We start from the raw sequence: 22,503 nt of genomic DNA on the forward strand, positions 1-22,503 counted from the left end.
TGAATCATTTTGACGAGGTCACTGGGTATAATATATCCCTGTGTGCTGATAATGCAAGGCTTTGTGCAGCATGGTTAGACAGGGGGATGCAAAGAGGTTTGAAGGAGATATTAGCAGGACAGTGAAATGGGTGATGAGAATGAATATAATGCCAAGAGCCATGTTGTTATCCACTTTGGTGGAAGAAACAAGGTATTGCTTAACTGACAAGAGATGGAAAAGTTTTTGTGCTCAGAGGAACCTGGATGTTTTTGCATCTAAATCAATGAAGGTGCAGAAGGGGAGAAAGTCTGGATCCAAAAATGAGTCAATCCACTTTGGGGGAAGAAACAAGGTATTGCTTAACTGACAAGAGATGGAAAAGTTTTTGTGCTCAGAGGAACCTGGATGTTTTTTCATCTAAATCAATGAAGGTGCAGAAGGGGAGAAAGTCTGGATCCAAAAATGAGTCAATTTCCCACAATTCTATTGGTCCCCTGGCAAGAAATCACCTGGAATACTATGTCTTGGAGTACACATGACTGGTTATTGTACTTGTGGCAGCCAGAGCACCACGGAGTAATCCCTGCAATCTCTGAAGCAGATGGAGCCTATATGGCCTTGCTTTAGAAAATGAGAGGTGATCTCATTGAAGATGAGATCATTGATCTCATTGAAGGTGATCTCATTGAAGCCTTCTTACAGGTTTGGTAGAGTGGATGCAGGAATGATGAAACAAGTCAGGGTGTTTTGAATTATGGTCACGTAAAAAATAAAGAGAATCCAATTTGCAAAGAGCACTTCATACAATAATGTTTCAGGATGCACGTCATTGAGGCTAAGCAGGATATTGTTCGGACAGACTAGATAGGGCAAAGGACCCCTTTCTAAATTTTTAACTTTAGACATAGAGCACGGTAAAAGGAAATTTTGTCCCACAAGCCCGTGGCTCCCATTGACACCCAATTAACCTCTGGTATCTTTCAAAAGGTGGGAGAACACTAGAGCCCCCATGCAAACACAGGGAGAACGAACAAACTCCTTACAGACAGCGTGGGATTTGAACCCCAGTCCTGATTGCTGATGCTGTATTGGAGTTACACTTACTATGCCAACCGTGCTGCCCTAACCGTGCCAAACACTGTGCTGCAGTGTTCTATGATTCTTTGTTTCAGTAAACAGAACACGCATGTCATCATGGGAGACTTTAATTTGCATATAGATTGGACTAGTCAAATTGGTAAAAATACCGAGGAGGAGGAATTCCTTGAATGTTTACGGGACGGTTATCTAGACCAATATGTCGAGGAACCAACTCGGGAGCAGGCCATTTTAGATTGGGTATTATGCAATGATAAGGGGCTAATCAACAATCTTGTTGTGCGAGGCCCTTTGGGTAGGAGCGATCACAATATGATCGAATTCTCACTCGACATGGAGAGTGATGAAATTAAAACCGAGACTAAGGTCCTGAATTTAAATAAAGGGAATTATGATGGTATGAGACGGGAGTTGAGTAAGATTGATTGGGTGGTGTTTATGGGGGAGTTGACTGTGGATAGACAATGGAAAGCATTCACAGATCTAATGGAGAAATTGCAAAAATCGTTTATACCGGTTTCGCATAAAAATAAACCAAAAAAAGGTGACTCAACCGTGGATAACAAGGGAAATTAGAGACAGCATTGGGTCCAAAGAGAGAGCATATCAATTGGCCAAAAACAGTACCGCAACCGAAGACTGGGAGCAGTTCAAGATGCACCAAAGGAGGACAAAGGGATTAATCAAGAGAGCAAAAATAAATTACGAAAGTAAGCTTGCGGCAAATATAAAAACCGACTGCAAAAGCTTTTATAAATATGTCAAGAGGAAAAGATTGGTGAAATCCAGAGTAGGTCCCTTGCAGTCGGAATCAGGGGAATATATAATGGGGAATAAGGAAATGGCAGACCAATTAAATTCTTACTTTAGTTCTGTTTTTACAAGCGAGGATACAAATAACCTCCCAAGGATGTTGGGAACTGAAAGAAATCAGTATCTCTAAGGACATGGTCTTGGGGAAATTGATGGGATTGAAGGCAGATAAATTCCAAGGGCCTGATAATCTACATCCTAGGGTACTTAAGGAAGTGGCCATTCAGATAGCAGATGCTTTAAGAATTATTTTCCAGATCTCGATAGACTCAGGATCAGTACCCATGGATTGGAGGGTAACTAATGTTACCCCACTATTTAAAAAGGGGGGTAGAGAAAAAGCGGGGAATTATCGGCCGGTGAGCCTTACATCAGTAGTGGGCAAAATGATGGAATCCATTATCAAGGATGTAATAGCGGAGCATATGATTAGCAGAGAAGGGATCGGACGGAGTCAACATGGATTTACAAAAGGTAAATCGTGCTTGACAAATCTATTGGAATTCTTTGAAATGGTGACAGGTAAAATAGATGGGGGAGAGCCAGTGGATGTGGTGTACCTGGACTTCCAAAAGGCCTTCGATAAGGTCCCGCATAAACGACTGGCTTCCAAAATCAAGGCTCATGGGATTGGGGGCAAAGTATTGATGTGGATTGAGAACTGGCTGGCAGGTAGAAGACAGAGTTGGGATAAATGGCTCGTTTTTTGAGTGGCAGGCGGTGACCAGTGGGGTACCACAGGGATCTGTACTGGGACCCCAGCTGTTCACAATTTACATTAATGATCTGGATGAGGGGATTGGATGTAATATCTCCAAATTTGCAGATGACACTAAGCTAGGAGGGGTTATGTGCACGGAAGAAGGGGTCAGGAAGCTCCAGTGTGATTTGGATAAATTGAAGGACTGGGCAGATACATGGCAAATGCACTACAATGTGGATAAATGTGAGGTTATCCACTTTGGTAATACGAACCGGAGGGCAGATTACTATTTGAATGGCAATAGATTAAGAGATGGGGAAGTGCAGAGAGACCTAGGGGTACTTGTACATCAGTCTCTGAAGGCGAGCATGCAGGTACAGCAGGCGATTAAAAAGGCAAATGGTATGTTGGCCTTCATATCAAGAAGGTTTGAGTATAGGAACAAGGATACCTTACTGCAGCTGTACAGGGCCTTGGTGAGACCCCACCTGAAGTATTGTGTGCAGTTTTGGTCACCTTATCTAAGGAAGGATGTTCTTGCAATGGAGGGAATGCAGAGGCGATTCACCAGGCTGATACCTGGAATGGCAGGAATGACTTATGAGGAAAGATTGCGCAAATTGGGATTGTACTCGCTGGAGTTTAGAAGATTGAGAGGGGATCTCATAGAGACCTATAAAATTCTGGCAGGACTAGACAGAATGGATGCAGATGGGATGTTTCCAGTGATGGGAAAATCCAGAACCCGGGGCCATGGTTTGAGGATAATAGGCAAACCATTTAGGACCGAGATGAGGAGGAATTTCTTTACCCAGAGGGTGGTGAATCTGTGGAATTCATTGCCACAGAGGGCAGTAGAGGCAGGTTCATTAAATATATTTAAGAGGGAATTAGATCTATTTCTTCAGTATAAGGGTATTAAAGGTTACGGAGAGAAGGCGGGAACGGGGTACTGAACTTTAAGATCAGCCATGATCTCATTGAATGGCGGAGCAGGCTCGAAGGGTCGAATGACCTACTCCTGCTCCTATCTTCTATGTTTCTATGTTTCTATATTTTTATGTGCTACTTATCATGTGTGTATCGTGGTCTGGTTAAACACTGCTTTGTCAGGTTGTACATGTTCTTTTCTTTGGCTTGGCTTCGCAGACAAAAATTTACAGAGGGGTAATGTCCACGTCAACTGCAGGCTCGTTTGTGGCTGACAAGTCCAATGCAGGACAGGCAGACACGGTTGCAGCGGTTGCAAGGGAAAATTGGTTGGTTGGTGTTGGATGTTGGGTTTTTCCTCCTTTGTCTTTTGTGATGATAATAAACCTGAACAATCCAATTTCTAGGCAAGGGTTCCCATCACTGTGTATCTGCTTTATTTTTTTTCCAGTTTAAGGATTTTTATGTCCATTTGCCTGCAGCTGACGTGGACTTTTTACCCCCTCCATAAATCTTCGTCCGCGAAGCCAAGCCAAAGAAGAAGAGAATATTTAGAAACCCACGATACTGTAACTTTTTCAAATTATTACTCTGGTGCTCGCTGGGAAATAGAATCACAGGAACTCCTCTCCTTTATCTCTGCCCTTTCCTCCTAACTGCAGTTTACAGGCTATTGAGATGACACCATCACAAATGCACACACCTGTAATATTGGAGTGACTAGTATAACAGTGAAGTTTGTCCAGGATTTGCAGAAACAGGCTTGCATTTAATGCTGCTCATAGTTAACGTAGCAGTTAGCTCAACAATATTACAACGTCAGCAACCTGGGTTCAAATCTGGAGCAGTCTATAAGGAGTTTATTTATTCTCCCTTGACCTCCCTTGAGTGCTCCGGTTTCCTCCCACCCTTCAAAATGTATCGGGGGAGGGGGGGTTGTAGGTTAATTGGGGTATTTGGGCCAGAAGGACCTGTAACCGTCCAGTATGTTTAAAAAAAAATTAAAGGGCCCACACAGCGGCTAATAGCTAAAGATCAAGGTCAAAGCTTTTGGAAGTTCTTACCTTTTACAAAGACTTTGAATCTCCTGGAGTCAGCACCAGTGGATGTATTGACTCCACACTCCCATACACCTTCATCCTGTGAGCTGATCTGTGGCAATTTGAATTCTGAAGTAGTTAAATTCCCTTGCATGATGGATTTTATTGCCTGAAATTAAAATACAAATAATACTTCAATTTATTTCTGACAATTGAATAACTTGTTCTGACCTTGTATAAATACTATAGATAATAACACCATCCTTGAACAAAATACCAGAGGAATTTTTTTGCATGAAATGAGAATAAATCTTCAAATTAGTAATAGTTCATAAATTTGGAATAATAAGGGCTTTGTTTACCTGCTCAATTTGATAAAGTGAATTAAGCAGAAACACATATTTAAATCTCAACTCCACTGCGATTCCTGGAATGATATAGGGCGAGGACCTCAACAGCCTTAAAATGTCTTTATTACTCTCTCTCCCAACCTGATTAATGAACAGTATAATTGTGAACGTGGAGTAACTTATTGATCATGTAGTGGACTCCGAGAACAGACTCTGGAAACTACTGCAAACAGGGTGTTGGAATATAGGACAGGAAAATAAGGATGACTTCAGCAAATCATTAAGGAAGCAGGGATGGTAAAAGGTGACAGAAGAACCTGTTTCAGGAAGAATTTTATCCAAAAACTAGAAAAACTACCATTTAAAGTTTTGAAAAGTGATAGCTGTGCAGAGGAGGGATGTTTAGAACTCTCCCTTCCCCCCCCCCCCCCCCCCCCCCCCCACTGCATCCCTGAGAAAAGAATTCTGTCCATCTACCTTATCTATGCCTTTCATAATTTTACAATCTTCTATCAGGTCATCCCTTAGCCTCTGACGCTCCAGATAAAACAACCCAAGTTTGTCCAACCTCTTCTTATAGGTCACATTCTCTCATCCAGGCAACATCCTTGTTAACCTCAATCTTTCCACAGCCTTCTGTATGACATACAATATTCTGAGTGTGGCTAAACCAATGCAGCATGACTTTGTTTCTTTTATGCTCAATGCCGTGTTCTCTGAGGGCAAGCATACCATAAACCCTCGCTACCACACGATCTACTTCTGTTGCCACTTTCAAGATCTACAGATCTGAAACCCAACTTCCCTCTGCACAATAATACTTTGAAAAGTCCTGCCATTAACTGTATTCTTTCCCCTGACATTTAACCTCCTAAAATGCAACACCTCACACTCATCAGGATTAAATCCCATCTGCCATTTCTCTGCTCAGATCTTTAACTAATCTAGATCAATTTTATCCTTTCCACAGCTCCACCAACTGTAGTGTCATCTGCAAACTTACTAACTCTTCTAACTGCTGTCCTCCCCTTGCTCCTCCCTCTACCATTTTATTCAGACACCTGTCTACATTTTTCTCATTAATGAAGGGCTCAGGCCTGAAATGTTGGTTATCTTTATCTTTGCTACGTAAAGTATGCTGCCTGACCTGGTGAGTTTCTCCAGCATTGTGTTTTTACACCTACCTTTCCATCCAGGCTACTTCCATAAATGAAAAACGATGAAGGCCCAACATCGATCCCTGCAGAACATCATTGGTCATAGACCTCCAGCCAGGAGAGCACACTTCCACCAGTACCCTTGCTCTTTTAATGGCCTGTCAATCCCATATCCCATGTATTTCTACTCCTGATAGGGTCTTGTCGAATGCCTTATGAAAGTCCATGTCGACAACATTCACTGCCCTACCCTTATCAATCACATCCTTGACCTCAAAAAGCTCAATTAAACTGGCAAGATACAACCTGCCACTCACACAGCATGTTGACAGCCACTAATTGGACAAGGGCTGTCCAAATGTGAATAAATCTTATCCCTTTTTAAAATATTTTATTTATAATTTTTAAAACTCAAACTATTTCCATATTGAAATATTTACAAATATAATTGTAGCCATATACAAAATCAACCGCTGAGTTCAAGTCATTTTCCACTCCCCCTTCCTCATCCCACCACCCCCCTCCAACCCTCCACACCTCATATACAGGACATCTACAACATGGGTAAGGGAATCAGTATTGGAATCGTCCCTGCTCCTTATTCCTTTCAAGTAGCTTCTTAGCTAACCCATTTAGGGCCAGACACAGATCAAAACGCCATTGGACAACCACATTCGCACACCACACCCAGACCAACAGGAACAAAGGACAAAATGGAAAAAACATTGACCAATAAATACATCTCAGCGCCCGGGTTGCCAATTTTCTTTGGCTGTTCTCGATTGTGGTGTGATGGAACCACCTTCCTAGTCCACCCCAAATAGGTGAAGTAGGGGTTAGAGGCATGTAGGCCCACACTATACCTGTCTTCCAATGTCATTTAAATATGATTGCCAAATTTTAAGGAACGCACTATATTTTTTTCTCAGATTATGGGTAATTTTCTCTAGAGGGACACAACTCCACATTTCCATGTTCCAACGTGCAATGACTAGATGAGAGTTGAATTTCAAGGTAAACATTATGCACTTCCTGGCTATTGCCAATGCAATCATTATGTCTTGCATTTGAAATTGGGACAACTTCATCGCAAGTCTTATGCCCAGCATATCCCCTAGCAGGAACAATTCTGGATCCTGTGGGAATTCTTTACCTATAATTCTTTCCAGGACTTGGCCTAGGTCTACCCAATAGCGCTTCACCTTGATACACGTCCAGGTTGCATGCACAAAGGTTCCTGTCATTATGCCACACCTCAAGCATTGGTCTGAAATTCCAGTTTAGCCTTGATCAATTTCTGCGGTGTCAAATATAAGTGGTATTTGATATAACATATATTATCTATCATATATCTTGGTGATCAAGTCGGGTCATTAAACCCAAAATAATCTCCGAAAATGGGGTCGACTTATATGCCAGGCATACTTTGAGACCTTAAATTCAGCTCAAAATGCAGTCCGCGCTGATCCGGCATACAAGTTGACCCTGAAAAACTTTTAAAAAATAACAAGCTGACTGCGACAAATTTTCATTGAAATTTTTATCGAAAACAACACAATTAGAGCCTTCAAATTTACGCTCACTATCGTTGGCTGAAGCAAAGATGGCGGCAAGCACATCCATCCTCCGTTTAAAGAGTCATCATATGGGTCCCAGTCTGTATCTGATGAGGCCGTTTCAGCTTCGTTATCAGTGTCGTTGTTGGTCCCATCGATTGGACAAGAGGTACCACAGTTTTTAAATGATTTTTATCACAGTCTCTACTTTAAATTTGTCCCATGCCTTGAGCACGAAGTTACACAGCATATTAAGTGATGCAGCATGCATTGCCCCGCCTTTTGTAAATGACTTTTCAGCACTTGACATCCATGTTTTCCATTCCTTGTCTTTGAATGGCTTGTTCAAGAAGACAAAGAGGTTTCAATATAGACCTCAAGCCACCAGGGATAACTTCCTTGTAAGTATTATGTAGTGCTAATCTACTTTTAGTCTTCTCAGTTAAGTGGCTAAGAAACATATCCCGGATGAGCAAACTCCGTTCTTTGTGTAAACGCCCGGGCCGCCTGTTCCACACATTGGTGTAAAACTATGGATAGACATTTTCTTCCAACCACCCTTTTTCATGAAAATGTACAAAAATACTGGCAGGGAATCTCATTTTCAATTTAATTTTGCATTTGAAGATTACCATGGGTCTTAACTTTGTCCCATTGGCCATGCATATTTACACCATGGTAAACTTGGTCCTTTTGCAGCCCGTACTTCTGGTTTTCACAGGTTTGACACCTTTCCATTCCACTGGCCTGTTGCCTATCATGTCAAAATTCATGGGGGTTTCATCCGTGTTTCCGATATTTGCCAATGGAAACTTACAAGTTTATGATAAAGATCTTTCGGTAGTTTCTACTTTTGTTTTTGTCATAATACCAGTTTTTTTCCTGTTCATGAAATGATTGTATCAGTCTACTGTAGCTTCAAAATCATTACAGGTCTGGCTGTGACTTTGCCCACTGCAGTGTAAATGTTATTTTATTTTGGGGGACTATGTTGCGATCTTGCCTCTGTTCACGCACCCATTCTGCACCGTGATTTTCCAACTCTGGCCAACGAGCGATTCCTTTTCTCAAAGAACATGGCCTTTTTGGTATTTTTCTTAAAGTCTCTCTTCCTCCAATCTCTTACCAACTTCATCAAATTTTCTTGCAGCAGCTCAGTTGTTGGTTTTCTTGGCCATTTCTATCATTTTTAACTTAAAGCTCACTTCATATTTTTGTCATGTGTGCATTGTGTGGATGGACCTTCCATGATAGCAATCACCTCCAGCCAAAGCCCAGCAGATCAATCTGCGTGATCTATGGGGGTCGACGTATACGCCGGTCAATGGCCCATCTCAGCATCGCGAGCTTTTGGAGTCAACTTTCACACTGGTCAGTGAGCACATCAAGCGGCAGAAAATTGGGGTTGACATTCACTCGATATATCAAAAGCCCTTAAAATGAGGCTGTGAAAAAGTGGGGGGGGGGGGGATGTCATTTTATATGCTGGTCGACATATGCCAAAATATACAGTATCTATCAATATCGACATCTCTCTCTCTACGTTATCATTGGAAAAACTCAGCAGGTCAAGTAGCATCCATAGAAAATAAAGAGCCCTTTGCCAAGTTTTCCCAGGCCTGAATCCTTGGTAACTCTTTATGGATGTTGCGTGACCTATTGAGTTTCTCCAGCTCATTTATGTATTGTGCTTTACCCCACCATCTGCAGACTTTCTTGATTAAACATATTATCATTCTCCATGTTATACTCTTTATCACTTTCCCCCATTTCTTTCTCTTTGGTAAACACAAATGCAAAGTACACATTTGGTAGCTCGCCCATTTCCTCTGGTCGAATTGCCTCCTTTGTCCTTGTGCAGTCCTCTCCTTTCCCTACCCATTCTCTGCATGATGCAAGTGTAAATCCTGCTCACAAAAAGACACTTCACGCCCTGTTTGAGCTCTTTGCTGCAATCTTTACATTCTCCAGGGACAAGTCCCATTGTAGCTTCCTAAACCTTGCATATGCCTCATTTTTTCTATTTTAGTAAATTCGTGACCTCTCTGATCATCCAAGGATTTCTTATCTTACAATCCCTCTCCTTCCCACTCAATAGAATATGGCCAGTCCTGAAAGTCCAGCCTTATCCTTATTCATAACTATATTATAACTTAAGGAATCATGATTACTATTCCCAAAATGTTCCCCCACTGAAACTTCGATCATCAGGCTCATTTGTCAATACAAGATTGAGTATGACCCCTTTCCTGGTTGGACTGTCTATGTACTCCTTCATGGAACTCTCCTAGATGTGTTTAACAAATTCTTCTCATCTAAGCCCCTGGCACTAAGGATGTCCCAGTCAATATTGGCGAAATTAAAGTCTCCCACTACAACAAGCTTATTTCTTTTGAAACTTTCCATCATCTGTCTATATACCTATTCCTCCACCTCCCAGTGGCTGTGGTGAGGTTTTTACTGTATTGACCTACAAGAGTGTTTGTACTTTTCTTTTGTTAATCTTTACCCACATTGTCTCAGTAAGATGAGCCACCATTGTGCCCTCTCTGATGAACAATGCAATGCTTCCACCTTCATTACATCCCTTCCTCTCACATCTAAAGCCGAGGGGCCCACTTCCCTGTTGTATAACTCTATGAGTCTATGTATGTTCACTAAGCAACCGCAGTCACTGCATTCTTGGTACATATAGGGCACTGCGAAGTGCCGTGCAGATTTCGGATTCATTGCCAGAGTACATACATGACATTACATATAACCCTGAGATTCCTTTTTCTCCTGTGGGCACGGCAGAATTAACATCCAATTGGTATTGCAAAAAAATAAACTGTACTCAGCATAAACATAAACAAGCTGTGCAATACAGAGAGAACGAAAAGAAAATCAAGAAAGTGCACAGGTAAGAGTCAGAAGGATCTAGGAATACAGATATATATTCCATGCAAGGAGTATCATAGGTAGATGGAGTTGTAAAGAGAGCTTTTGGCACATTGACCTTCATAAATCAAAGTATTGTGTACAGGAGTTAGGATGTTGTACTGAAGTTGTTTAAGACATTGGTGAGAACAAATTTGGAGTATTTTGTGCAGTTTTGGGAATCTAGCCATGGGAAAGATATCAATAAGAATTAAAATGCAGAGAGAATTTACAAGGATGTTGTCAGCCGGGAATTTGAAGAGCTGGGTTCAAGAGCTGGGTCCATTCCCTGGAGTGTCAGAGATTGAGGGGAGATAGAGGTATACAAAACTATGAGGTGTAGATAGTAGTAAATGCAAGAAGGCTTTTACCACTCAGTTTGCATTAGAGAAGAAAAAGAATTAAGGGTGGAAGGTGAAAATTTTAAAGGGGGAACATTAGAGGGAATTTCTTCACTCATGTGAGTGTGGAACGAGATGGTAGATGCAGGTTTGATTTCAAAATTTAAGTGAAATTCGGTGATGGAAGGGGTATGGGCTATGGTCTGCGTGCAGGTCCCGAGCTGAGCTGAAAAGTAGTTCAGCATGGCTTAGATGGGCCAAAGGGCCTGTTTCTTTGCTGTTGTTTCTTTGCTGTTGTGAACTGAGAAATACTCACCTGATGCAGTAGAGTTTGATAAGTATGATACAGAATTTGTATTTCAAGTCAATGTCTCTTGGTCTGAACTGAGAAAACTTAAAACTTAAATAAGTGACATATTTTAAGTTAGAAATTTGTTCAAGAAATAGGAGGTTCTGCAGAAAAAAAGCATGGAGCCAAAAGGTCAGCTATAATCTTATTGAATGGCAAATAAGGCAGGGACAAATGGCTTACGCCTGCTATTTTTTTCTCTGTTCTTATGAAAGAGTTGTCCTGAGGTGTGACCCCTTAATTATATCAAATGATCACTGCTTTTTGTATATTTCAATGTACTAAGCTTGCCAACATCCAAGTAAGCCACAGTGAGGATAATGTTCCAGACTATCAGCCTTTATTGTGATAATAAAGCCCCCTTGTTGTTAATTTGAATCATCAGCCATTTACCAGTGTTGTGGAGAAAGAGACTGAACTAAAGAGGGGAGGAGGGAGATGGAGAGATAAGGCAAGGGGAGCAGAGAGAACAGTAAAGGGGGTGGGAGAAAGAGAGAGTGAGAGAGAGAGAGAGAGCAAAGGAAAGAGATTAGGTGAAAAGACTGAACAGGGGGTAGACAAAAAGATGAACAATTGAGGGAGAAACATCTTAGACTGGAATCCCAACAAACAGTAGTTTAACTATTACCCCAAATAACTGTAAAATCTGCAGACTTAAGGTGGCCATTCCAAAGGAGGACATGGTCATAGGTTGCTATATATATCATTTAATTTAAGCAGTATTGCAAAAACAACAAATGCAAACACAGTGTGTGTGTGTGAGAGATAGATGGTGACCTATCACTATGTCTTCCTTTGGAATGGCCTCCCTAGCAGACACTGGGGTTGTAGTGCAATACACAAAAGTACTGGAGATACTCAGCAAGTCTCACAACATTACAGGAAGTAGAGGGAAAGCAATATTTCTGGCTATTCATCAAGATGTGTTCGGGCCCCGAGCCCAAACATTTGTTACCCTTTACTTCCAATAGATATCTTAACGATATCTACTGGGACTGAATGATCTGTGAACCTCATGGTGGGGTTGCAGGAATTCTTCTTAGTTTGAAAAAAAATCTTTAAGTTGTTGATACTATTAATAGAAAATGTGGGAACAATCCCTTGGGCTATACTTTGAAGCCTAATGCAGAAGTGCAACATCTGAATTATTTCTTAGAACACTCACCTTTAGAATGACACCTTTAGATTTTCGGATTTGAATTTCCCCATTAACGGGTAAAGGTATGGCTGAAGCAGAACATCTCATTATCGGGCTTGACTTCAGGTTCAATTCAACTTCTGTAAAGGTGTCCACTATCTTAGGAATGTGATCTAAAGGGAAGAAAATCAAGTAAGTATTACCAAATATCCCTAAATAGATCACAAGTGTACTTCATATGTCATGACAATTCTACTACAACATAATATAATGGAGATAATCAGTCAACGAGCCCAGCTCTTCCAAAATCCTGACTGTTCCATGACCAAAAACAATTTCCACTTACTAGCTTTTCTCCTTATTTCTTGTCAGGGGAATCTGGCTTGGCTTGCAAGGTGCCATTCAGCTCACCACTCAGCTCTTAGTTGAAGCGCTAAAGAGAAAAAAAGGTCACCGGCACCTCTCCATCCACAGAAGCCTGAGGAAATTTGGCATATCGCCAGCATAAGAGCTGTACCATTCAACAAGACCATGGCTGATCTGGCTGGGAACTCAGCTCTTCTTACATGCCTTTTCCCCACAAACCTTAATTTCCTTTCTCTGCAAAAATCTGTCTTAAATAGATTGTATTTAAGGAGGCAGTTTCTAGTGTTTTTACGGGCAGAGAATTCCTTTAACAACTTCCGCAGATGCATCATTGAAGGTATCCTTCCAGAGAGCATTACTGCATAGTTTTGGAAATGCTCCTCCTAAATCTATGCTCAGGCCATCACACATATCCCCTCCCCTCTATCAATTGCATCTATACCCTATTACAGTGGTTTTTCAAACTGCCCCCCTAAACTCACATTACACCTTAAATAATCCCTATGCCATAAGTGATCTGTGATTAGTAAGGGATTGCTTCAGGTGTTTTTTAAATGGTTGAGAACCACTGATCTAAACCCAATTGATACTGAAATATTTTGCATGAGAAAAATTGTCAATGGCCCATTTCCGTTGGAGTTAAGAAATCATGTACATAACGAGTCAATCCCACATGATTATAACTGTTGTTTTCAACCTTTTTCTTCCCACTCACATACCCCTTACTAATCACAGAACACTTATGGCATAGGGATTGCTTAAGGCAGAATGTGAGTTTAGGGGGGAGGGGGAAGTTTGAAAACCACTGCCCTGTTGCCTTGGAAAAGTAGCCATCAAATTAATAGACTCATTCCACCCTGACCACTCACCTTTTGTTGGGAAGATTCATGAGTGCAAGATCATGCCCCACCAGATTCAAGGAAAGTTCTTTCCCCTATAATCAAATTTCTGAATGGATTTCACAATAGTCAATTAACGTTGCCTTTGCTCTGTTCTAACTAATCCCTCTCTGTCACTCTGCACTTCTGTACTATCTCCTACTTGATGTTCTATTTATGAAATGTCTGGCTGGTATGCTCGCAAAAAAAAAAGATATAATTGGATCCTAATACATGTCACAATAAACTTGAAATTAAGACTCCAGAGGTGATAAAGGTGGTGGTGAACCTTCTAACAAGATAATTGAGAGATCTGAATGGAGAGGATATTTCTTGTAGTGGGGGACCAGAGAGCATGGTCTCAGAATACAAAAACGTCCCTTTAAAACAGAGATGAGGAAGAATTTATTTACTCGAAGGGTGGTGAATCTATGGATTTCATTGCCACAGATTGCTGTGGAGGCCAAGACATTGTGTATATGTAAGAAAGAGAGAGAGAGAGAGAGAGAGATGTTCTAGATTAGGAAGGGAATCATGGGTTACAGGGAGAAGGAAGGAATTTGGTTAAAAAGTATTGTAAGTCAGCAATGATGGAATGGTGGGGTGGACTTGATGGGCTGAATTATCTAATTCCACTTCAGTGTCTCATGGCTCATTATTGAAAATCAAAACAAGAGCTGCTGATATTGCAAATCTGAAATAGAAACAGATAAGGTGAGAAAATCTTATCAGGCCAGTCAGCATCTGTGGCAAGAGAAACAATTAACATCTGGAACTCTTCATCAGTTTGCTGACTGGCCTGTGTAAGGTAAAAACATCATGAGATGGGACCGGAGAAGGAGTCACCCAGTACTAAGGAGTAACAGAATGCAGATATGACCTTGTACACTCAAGATAAGCTTTGCACTAACAAGAATGATGTGCAGCAGACTAACAGAGAAGGATAGCAACAGCTAATTCATTGGACAATGTCATGGTATGATAATTTACTAAGTACGTATCCTGAGGTATAAAAAAAACACCACTTGCTGATAATGGCAGAATGCGCCTTCTCCAACTAACACAGTTAGTTGCAAGTGTTACAATCCGGTAATAAAGAACAAAGAACCTTGATTTCGACTCAGTCTGGTGTCTGACTCACTCATTCATGAACAAAGCAGACCTAACACCTGCTGAGTGTTTCCAGCATTATCTCTTTTTATTGGAGTGGTCTATCAGGTCACTTCCTAAGGGGGTTAAGAACCAACAATGTCACTGTGGAACTGAAACATACCGACGGTCCCTCGTGATGTTTTAATGGTAGTCTGACAAGTACTTGTCATTTTGACTGATTTCTGTGTCTTGATTTTTTTTAAAAACAGATTTGAATCATGTCAAATTACACCTGAATTGTTAATCCAGAACTCTTATAACCAAACTTAAGCACTGGCTGACCATCTTCAAATATTATTGAGAAAGTTATGGAATAGTGAACACTGATGCCTAGATGAGGGTTATTTAAATCTAATATTATCATTGCAAACAGTGATATCTTCAAATTATTAAACAATATCCATGTTTTAAAAATGATCCATTCTGGAACAAACAACTGCCTATAAGAAAATAAATACATGTGTACATACCAGCAAACATACACCTGCACGTGTCAGACACACGCAGAGAGCACCCGCAGAGAGCACCCGCAGAGAGCACCCGCAGAGAGCACCCGCAGAGAGCACCCGCAGAGAGCACCCGCAGAGAGCACCCGCAGAGAGCACCCGCAGAGAGCACCCGCAGAGAGCACCCGCAGAGAGCACCCGCAGAGAGCACCCGCAGAGAGCACCCGCAGAGAGCACCCGCAGAGAGCACCCGCAGAGAGCACCCGCAGAGAGCACCCGCAGAGAGCACCCGCAGAGAGCACCCGCAGAGAGCACCCGCAGAGAGCACCCGCAGAGAGCACCCGCAGAGAGCACCCGCAGAGAGCACCCGCAGAGAGCACCCGCAGAGAGCACCCGCAGAGAGCACCCGCAGAGAGCACCCGCAGAGAGCACCCGCAGAGAGCACCCGCAGAGAGCACCCGCAGAGAGCACCCGCAGAGAGCACCCGCAGAGAGCACCCGCAGAGAGCACCCGCAGAGAGCACCCGCAGAGAGCACCCGCAGAGAGCACCCGCAGAGAGCACCCGCAGAGAGCACCCGCAGAGAGCACCCGCAGAGAGCACCCGCAGAGAGCACCCGCAGAGAGCACCCGCAGAGAGCACCCGCAGAGAGCACCCGCAGAGAGCACCCGCAGAGAGCACCCGCAGAGAGCACCCGCAGAGAGCACACACAGTTTTCTGTGCACATTCATACACAATGTCTGATACCTGATTTCTCACAGTTCAGGCCACGCCATCCTGATGTGCATTGACACCCATGGAATCGATGACAAGTTGCTCCGTTTTGACATTTACATTTCAGCCTACATTCAGGGCCATAGGTGTCAGGGCTGCAAGCTGAGAAATATTTTTTAATTAGATCAAGCAATAAAATATTTTGGTGTCTTGAATCACAACCTTCGTCACAATAAATAAAATCATCTTGTACCATTCCATGCGAGTGTGGGATTGCAGTTTTGAACTGCATCTATTTTATGTTGATGGATCTGTAAAGAACCAGCAGTGCCATTCTGAGTAAAGCACAAAAGAGCTGGAGGAACTCAGCAGGTCCCGCAGCATTCATAGGTGGTAAAGATATATAACCAATGTTTTGGGCCTGAGCCCTGAGAGAGAAGAACTTCTTCAGGGTAGGCATCCCTCAAAGAGATTTTTACAGTGGAGCAGTCAAACAGAGTGAAACATATTGCAGTGTACAGGTGCAGAAACAAGCTGACACTCAGAGTGGCAGGAAACAAGAAAGTCTGCAGATTCTGTGATTGTAGTAAATGCACAAAGGCCATACCTTGCTGAAGGACTTAGGCCCAAAATGTTGGTCATATATCTTTGTCTCCTTTAGATGCTGAAGGACCTGTTGAGTTTCTTCAGTAATTCTGTATATTTACTACAATCACAGCATCTGCAGACTTTCTTGTTTCCTGCCACTCTGAGCGTCAGCTTGTTTCTGCACCTGTACACTGTGATATGAAAATCAGAAGTGACCTGGAAACACACCTGGCCTCCTGCTCTGAGCTGAGCTCACCGCTGAGTCCAGGGTGGAGCACAAATATCCGGAGCTCAAGACCTCAATGCACTTCACATCCAGTTTTAATCTAATCCGGATGACGCAGACAGTTTGTACAAGATCACTAAAAACCATTTGATGAGCTACAAGAGACCACAGATTCTGGAATCTGGAGCAAATCATAATGTGCTGGAGGAATCAGTTTGGGTGGAAACCCTTCAAATCTGGACCATTCTTTTTCTCCCACTGATACAAATAACCTCCCAATGATGTTGGGAAACATAGAGACTAATGCAAGGGAGGAGCTGAATGAAATCAGTATCTCTAAGGACATGGTCTTGGGGAAATTGAAGGCCGATAAATCGCAAGGGCCTGCTAATCTACATCCTAGGGTACTCAAGGAAGTGGCCATTCAGATAGCAGATGCTTTAAGAATTATTTTCCAGAACTCGATAGACTCAGGATCAGTACCCATGGATTGGAGGGTAGCTAATGTTACCCCACTATTTAAAAAGGGGGGTAGAGAAAAAGCGGGGAATTATAGGCCGGTGAGCCTTACATCAGTAGTGGGCAAAATGATGGAATCCATTATTAAGGATGTAATAGCGGACCATATGTCTAGCAGAGGAGGGATCGGACAGAGTCAACATGGATTTACAAAAGGTAAATCGTGCTTGACAAATCTATTGAAAATAGATAGGGGAGAGCCAGTGGATGTGGTGTACCTGGATTTCCAAAAGGCCTTCGATAAGGTCCCACATAAATGACTGGCATGCAAAATCAAGGCTCATGGGATGGAGGGCAAAGTATTGATGTGGATTGAGAACTGGCTGGCAGGTAGAAGACAGAGAGTTGGGATAAATGGCTCGTTTTCTGAGTGGCAGACGGTGACCAGTGGGGTACCACAGGGATCTGTACTGGGACCCCAGTCATTCACAATTTACATTAATGATCTAGATGAGAGGATTGGATGTAATATCTCCAAATTTGCAGATGACACTAAGCTAGGAGGGGTTGTGTGCACTGAAGAAGGGATCAGGAAGCTCCAGTATGATTTGGATAAATTGGGTGACTGGGCAGATACATGGCAAATGCACTACAATGTGGATAAATGTGAGGTTATCCAGCATCCATAGAAGGTAAAGATATTTTGGTTGGACTTGGTTGGTAATACAAACCGGAGGTCAGATTACTATTTGAATGGCAATAGATTAAGAGATGGGGAAGTGCAGAGAGACCTAGGGGTACTTGTACATCAGTCTCTGAAGGCGAGCATGCAGGTACAGCAGGCGGTTAAAAAAGGCAAATGGTATGTTGGCTTTCATATCAAGAGGGTTTGAGTATAGGAACAAGGATACCTTACTGCAGCTGTACAGGGCCTTGGTGAGACCATACCTGGAGTATTGTGTGCAGTTTTGGTCACCTTATCTGAGGAAGGATGTTTTTGCAATGGAGGGAGTGCAGAGGCGATTCACCAGGCTGATACCTGGAATGGCAGGAATGACTTATGAGGAAAGATTGCGCAAATTGGGATTGTACTCGCTGGAGTTTAGAAGATTGAGAGGGGATCTCATAGAGACATATAAAATTCTGGCAGGACTGGACAGAATGGATGCGGAAGGGATGTTTCCAACGATGGGAAAATCCAGAACCCGGGGCCATGGTTTGAGGATAATAGGCAAACCATTTGGAACCGAGATGAGGAGGAATTTCTTTACCCAGAGGGTGGTGAATCTGTGGAATTCATTGCCACAGAGAGCAGTAGAGGCAGGTTCATTGAATATATTTAAGAGGGAATTAGATATATTTCTTCAGTATAAGGGAATTAGGGGTTACGGAGAGAAGGCGGGGACGGGGTACTGAACTTTAAGATCAGCTATGATCTCGTTGAATGGCGGAGCAGGCTCGAAGGGCCGAATGACCTACTCCTGCTCCTATCTTCTATGTTTCTATGCTCAATTTGTTGATCTTTTTAAGCAGATTTTTTTTAATTCACTTTAATTAATTCCTTCTTGCAGAAAACAACTGACCAGAATTTAAAAAGAATTAATTGAATTCAAGTTTGGAATTATGGGACAGAGGCAATTGCAGTACAAACACCATCATCCATTCTAATGGCCAGAGGACAACAGTACTGATGTCCTTCCAGAGCTGGCAATCCTGCTATTCTTGCATAATTTGTCATTGTGGCTATCCCTTGTAGTCGAGGATGATGGCCTTCCTTCCGTTGATCCACAGAGCAAAGACACCTGTGAGTGTCTTTGTTTAACGTGTCCTTGATGTTGCACTGCAAGAAGCGCACGATACTTCACAAATCAACCAACTAGTTCCAATGGCAAGAAAACCACGATGACTGGAGCTGATGGATTTGTTGCAGCCTTCATCCACCTTCACAGACATCGAGTTCAGAATAACTTTGCCCAACCCCGTTCCACCATTGAGGACTTGGTTGGATTGTTCTTTGTCCGGGACCTCACCGCCATGGACGACCCTACCAGGAGCATCATTCCAGATGGCATTACTCTCGGGATGACCGGACCACACAAGCTTCTCCACCATGATAAGGTGACAATCCACAGAAAAGCCTAATTAAAAGCTGTGAATACTGTGATAATACTGATTGGTGCCAGAATAAGACCTAACATTTTCTCTTCTCAGGCTAGCTAGCATTTAATTAGAGTGAAACACAAAATTTTTCAGACACTGAGATTATAGTCAAAACACAGAAATGCTGGAGGAACTCAGTCTCGCAGCATCCATAGAAGGTAAAGATATTTTGCTGATATTTCAGGCCTGAGCCCTTCCTCAAGGTGTGAGTGAAAAAAAAAAGACAGGCATTTGAATTAAAGGCTGGGGAAAGAAAGGGAGAGGAATGGGAGAAGGAAGAGTGCAGACCAACAAAATGTGTGAATTGGAAATGATAAGAAGAAACATGAGAATTGATTTTGGCTCTGTGAAAGGAGACAGAGGGAAAAAGGAAGAGAAGGGAAAACAGAGCTAGAGGAAAAGAGACGGGGGAAAAAGATGTGGGGTGGGAAATTAACAGACACCAGAGAATTCCATGTAAATGCTATCTGGTTGGAGGGTGCCCAGATGGAAGATGAGGTATTGTTCCTCCAATTTGAGGGTGGTCTCAGTGGGAGTGCACTAGACCATGGACAAACATGCCAGCAAAGGAATGGAGTGGGGAATTAAAATGGGTGGCCACTGGGAGATCCACGCTATAGCGACAGACACCAAACCAAGATACATGATGTGCTTCACAGCCAATTGAATGTTTCTGAAACCTAGTCACTGTTGGAGCCTGGAGAAATCCAATAGCCAATCTTCCACAAATAACAATGTGATTATGACCAGATCATGTATTTAAACAAATAAAAACACAATCATGGAGAAATGGTCAAATGGTGTCCTTTATATAGCAAGGGTAAAAATACATAATGGACGTTTCGAGCTTGAGCCCTTCATCAAGGTATGGAAAAATGTCAGCAGGCATCTGAACAAAAGAGTGTGTGTGGGGGGGGGAGGGTGGTCGCAAAGCCAGGTGGTGATAGGTGGAGAAAGGAGGAGGGGACAGCAGCAATCAAGGGGAGGAGGGATGGTTAGGTGAATAAAGAGGGAAGGGATAAGGGAGTGTGTGAAAGGGGAAGGGAAAGGAGGAGTGGGGGGGAGAGGAGAGCAGGTTAGCAATCAGAAAAGCAGGTGTTAATGCCATCTAGCTGGAGAGTGCCGTGTTTGCTGCTGTCCCCTCCCTCCCTACTCTTTTGTACAGATGCCTATTGACATTTTTCCATACCTTGATGAAGGGCTCAAGCCTGAAACATCGGTTATGTATTTTTACCTTTGTTACATAAAAGGGCACTGTTTGACCTGTTGAGTTTCTCCACCATTTTGTGCATTTACTTCAACCACGGTGTCTACAGATTTTCATGCTTTACTTCATGTATTTAAAAAATACAGATTGATTGTTACATAATGGCCAGCCACTCTCTCAGGCTTCTTCAAAATTGAGAGAGGATCTTTAATATTCATCTGAGAGAACAGACGTAGTTGTAGACTTTCGTGTTTCACTTGCCTCAGATTAGCTTGTCATCTGAAAGCCAGCCATAACATTTAATATTCACTGAGACTGGGTACATTGGCCTTCAGACTCAACTCAATTGATTGTCTTTGAGAATTTTTGCACTGAAGGAACCAACTAAACTTGTGAAAGGAGTTGGCATGGATACTGCTATGTTCCAGAAAGGACGTGTTCCCAACATTCTTATCAAATTCCCACTGAATGAATATTTTGCTTTCACGACCCTTTCCTCTGACTTATTTCCAGCGGATTTGGACAACGTAATTTGATGATTCATTTTGCATCCACACAGATGAAGGATAATAGGATTTTCTTAATAGTTTTCCAATTATGATAGATTAGAGATTCCCTTCTGGACTTGGCAACCACAGAACTATATATTGAGTAGAAACCTGTTTAACCCGTGGAACACTCAGACCTTCGGATTCAAGGGTGAGAAAAATTACCAGGTGAATATTTCACTTGCACTTGGAACAAACCAATTGGATGCAAGAGAAAGTATTCCCTGTCCCCTTTTCTCTCCCCCACCCCTCCCCTGTTTGTTGATTGGTGGATTTCATGGCACTCTATGCTAAGCTGTCTGGGTGTAATTCAGCTGACCAGGTGGGGATGAGGGTGATACAGCTTGTGCATCTGCCTTGTTTGATGTTCACAGGACAAATTAAGCTTCATGCAAGGCTGACTCTTCTTGAGTTCAGTAACAATAACTTTGTTCAATGCACTATCATTAACAGAAATAAAAAATACCAATGCATCATTGGATCAAATAAAATTTGACACTAAGCCATTAAGAAGGGACTAGCATGTCAAATGAACTTTAAGATCAGCCATGATCTCGTTGAATGGCGGAGCAGGCTTGACGGGTCGAATGACCTACTCCTGCTCCTATCTTCTATGTTTCTATGTTTCTAAATTGGTTGGAATGATGGTCTTCAAGATAAAAATAACAGTTTGGAGAGAATTTGTGAGCTGAAAATCTTGGCAGTTTTACTGAAGCGATTAAATGAAGGGATAATTAAGAAGCAAGAATTAGAGGAGTATTGATATCTTGGCACGTTGGAAGCTGAAGAAAATTGCAGTCAGGAGAGAAAAGACCATGAAGAAATTTGTAAGAAAAGAATGTGAATTTAGAGGGGAGGGATGTTGCTTAGTCAAGTCAGTGAGCAAAAAGGTGATTGTGGGCAGCGAACAGTGCAAGTAGGAACACAGGTAAAATCTCAGGTTTATGACGGATGAAACAATGCATGCTGACTAGCAACGCATTGGATGAGTTGAGGCAAGGAGCAATAAAATCACACTATTTGCAGCATTTATCAACCCCAAGATTTCACCCTTCCAATATTCTGACTCTTAAACTTAACTCTTCCACCAGGCATCAACGCACTTCTCCAAAGCGAATGTTATTTTCTGCACTGACCTTCATTGCATTTCCTCCCTTGCCAACCTGCTGCACAAGAGCAGCCGTAGGGATCGGGCAGACAGAATCTGAACCCACTGCAGGAATTCGGAGATTTACACTCTTCTTGGCAATTGCGACCAAATTTTCCCGCTTTACAAACTGAAAACCAAAGCAGTGAACTGTTATGTTTGTGTAAAAGATCACGCTCATTGTTAGTCAGGAGCACAATACAAGTTTCATTATCATCGACCACAGTATTTCTGCAGA

General features: G+C 42.3%; 1 protein-coding gene across 2 annotated transcripts in view; it reads right to left on the bottom strand.

Moving 5' to 3' along the window:
- Positions 1 to 22,503, bottom strand: part of tie1 (tyrosine kinase with immunoglobulin-like and EGF-like domains 1) — a 155,888-nt gene that overhangs the window by 75,983 nt on the left and 57,402 nt on the right. For both annotated transcript variants that reach the window (XM_069939016.1, XM_069939017.1), the window contains 4 exons: positions 22,255 to 22,395; positions 15,964 to 16,092; positions 12,404 to 12,549; positions 4,591 to 4,735 (listed from right to left, as the gene is read on the bottom strand). In XM_069939016.1, coding sequence (XP_069795117.1) covers positions 4,591 to 4,735; positions 12,404 to 12,549; positions 15,964 to 16,092; positions 22,255 to 22,395 — 561 coding nt within the window. The remainder of the gene's footprint in view (positions 1 to 4,590; positions 4,736 to 12,403; positions 12,550 to 15,963; positions 16,093 to 22,254; positions 22,396 to 22,503) is intronic.

Source organism: Narcine bancroftii, chromosome 5 (assembly GCF_036971445.1).
Source record: "Narcine bancroftii isolate sNarBan1 chromosome 5, sNarBan1.hap1, whole genome shotgun sequence".
Lineage (NCBI taxonomy): Eukaryota > Metazoa > Chordata > Chondrichthyes > Torpediniformes > Narcinidae > Narcine > Narcine bancroftii.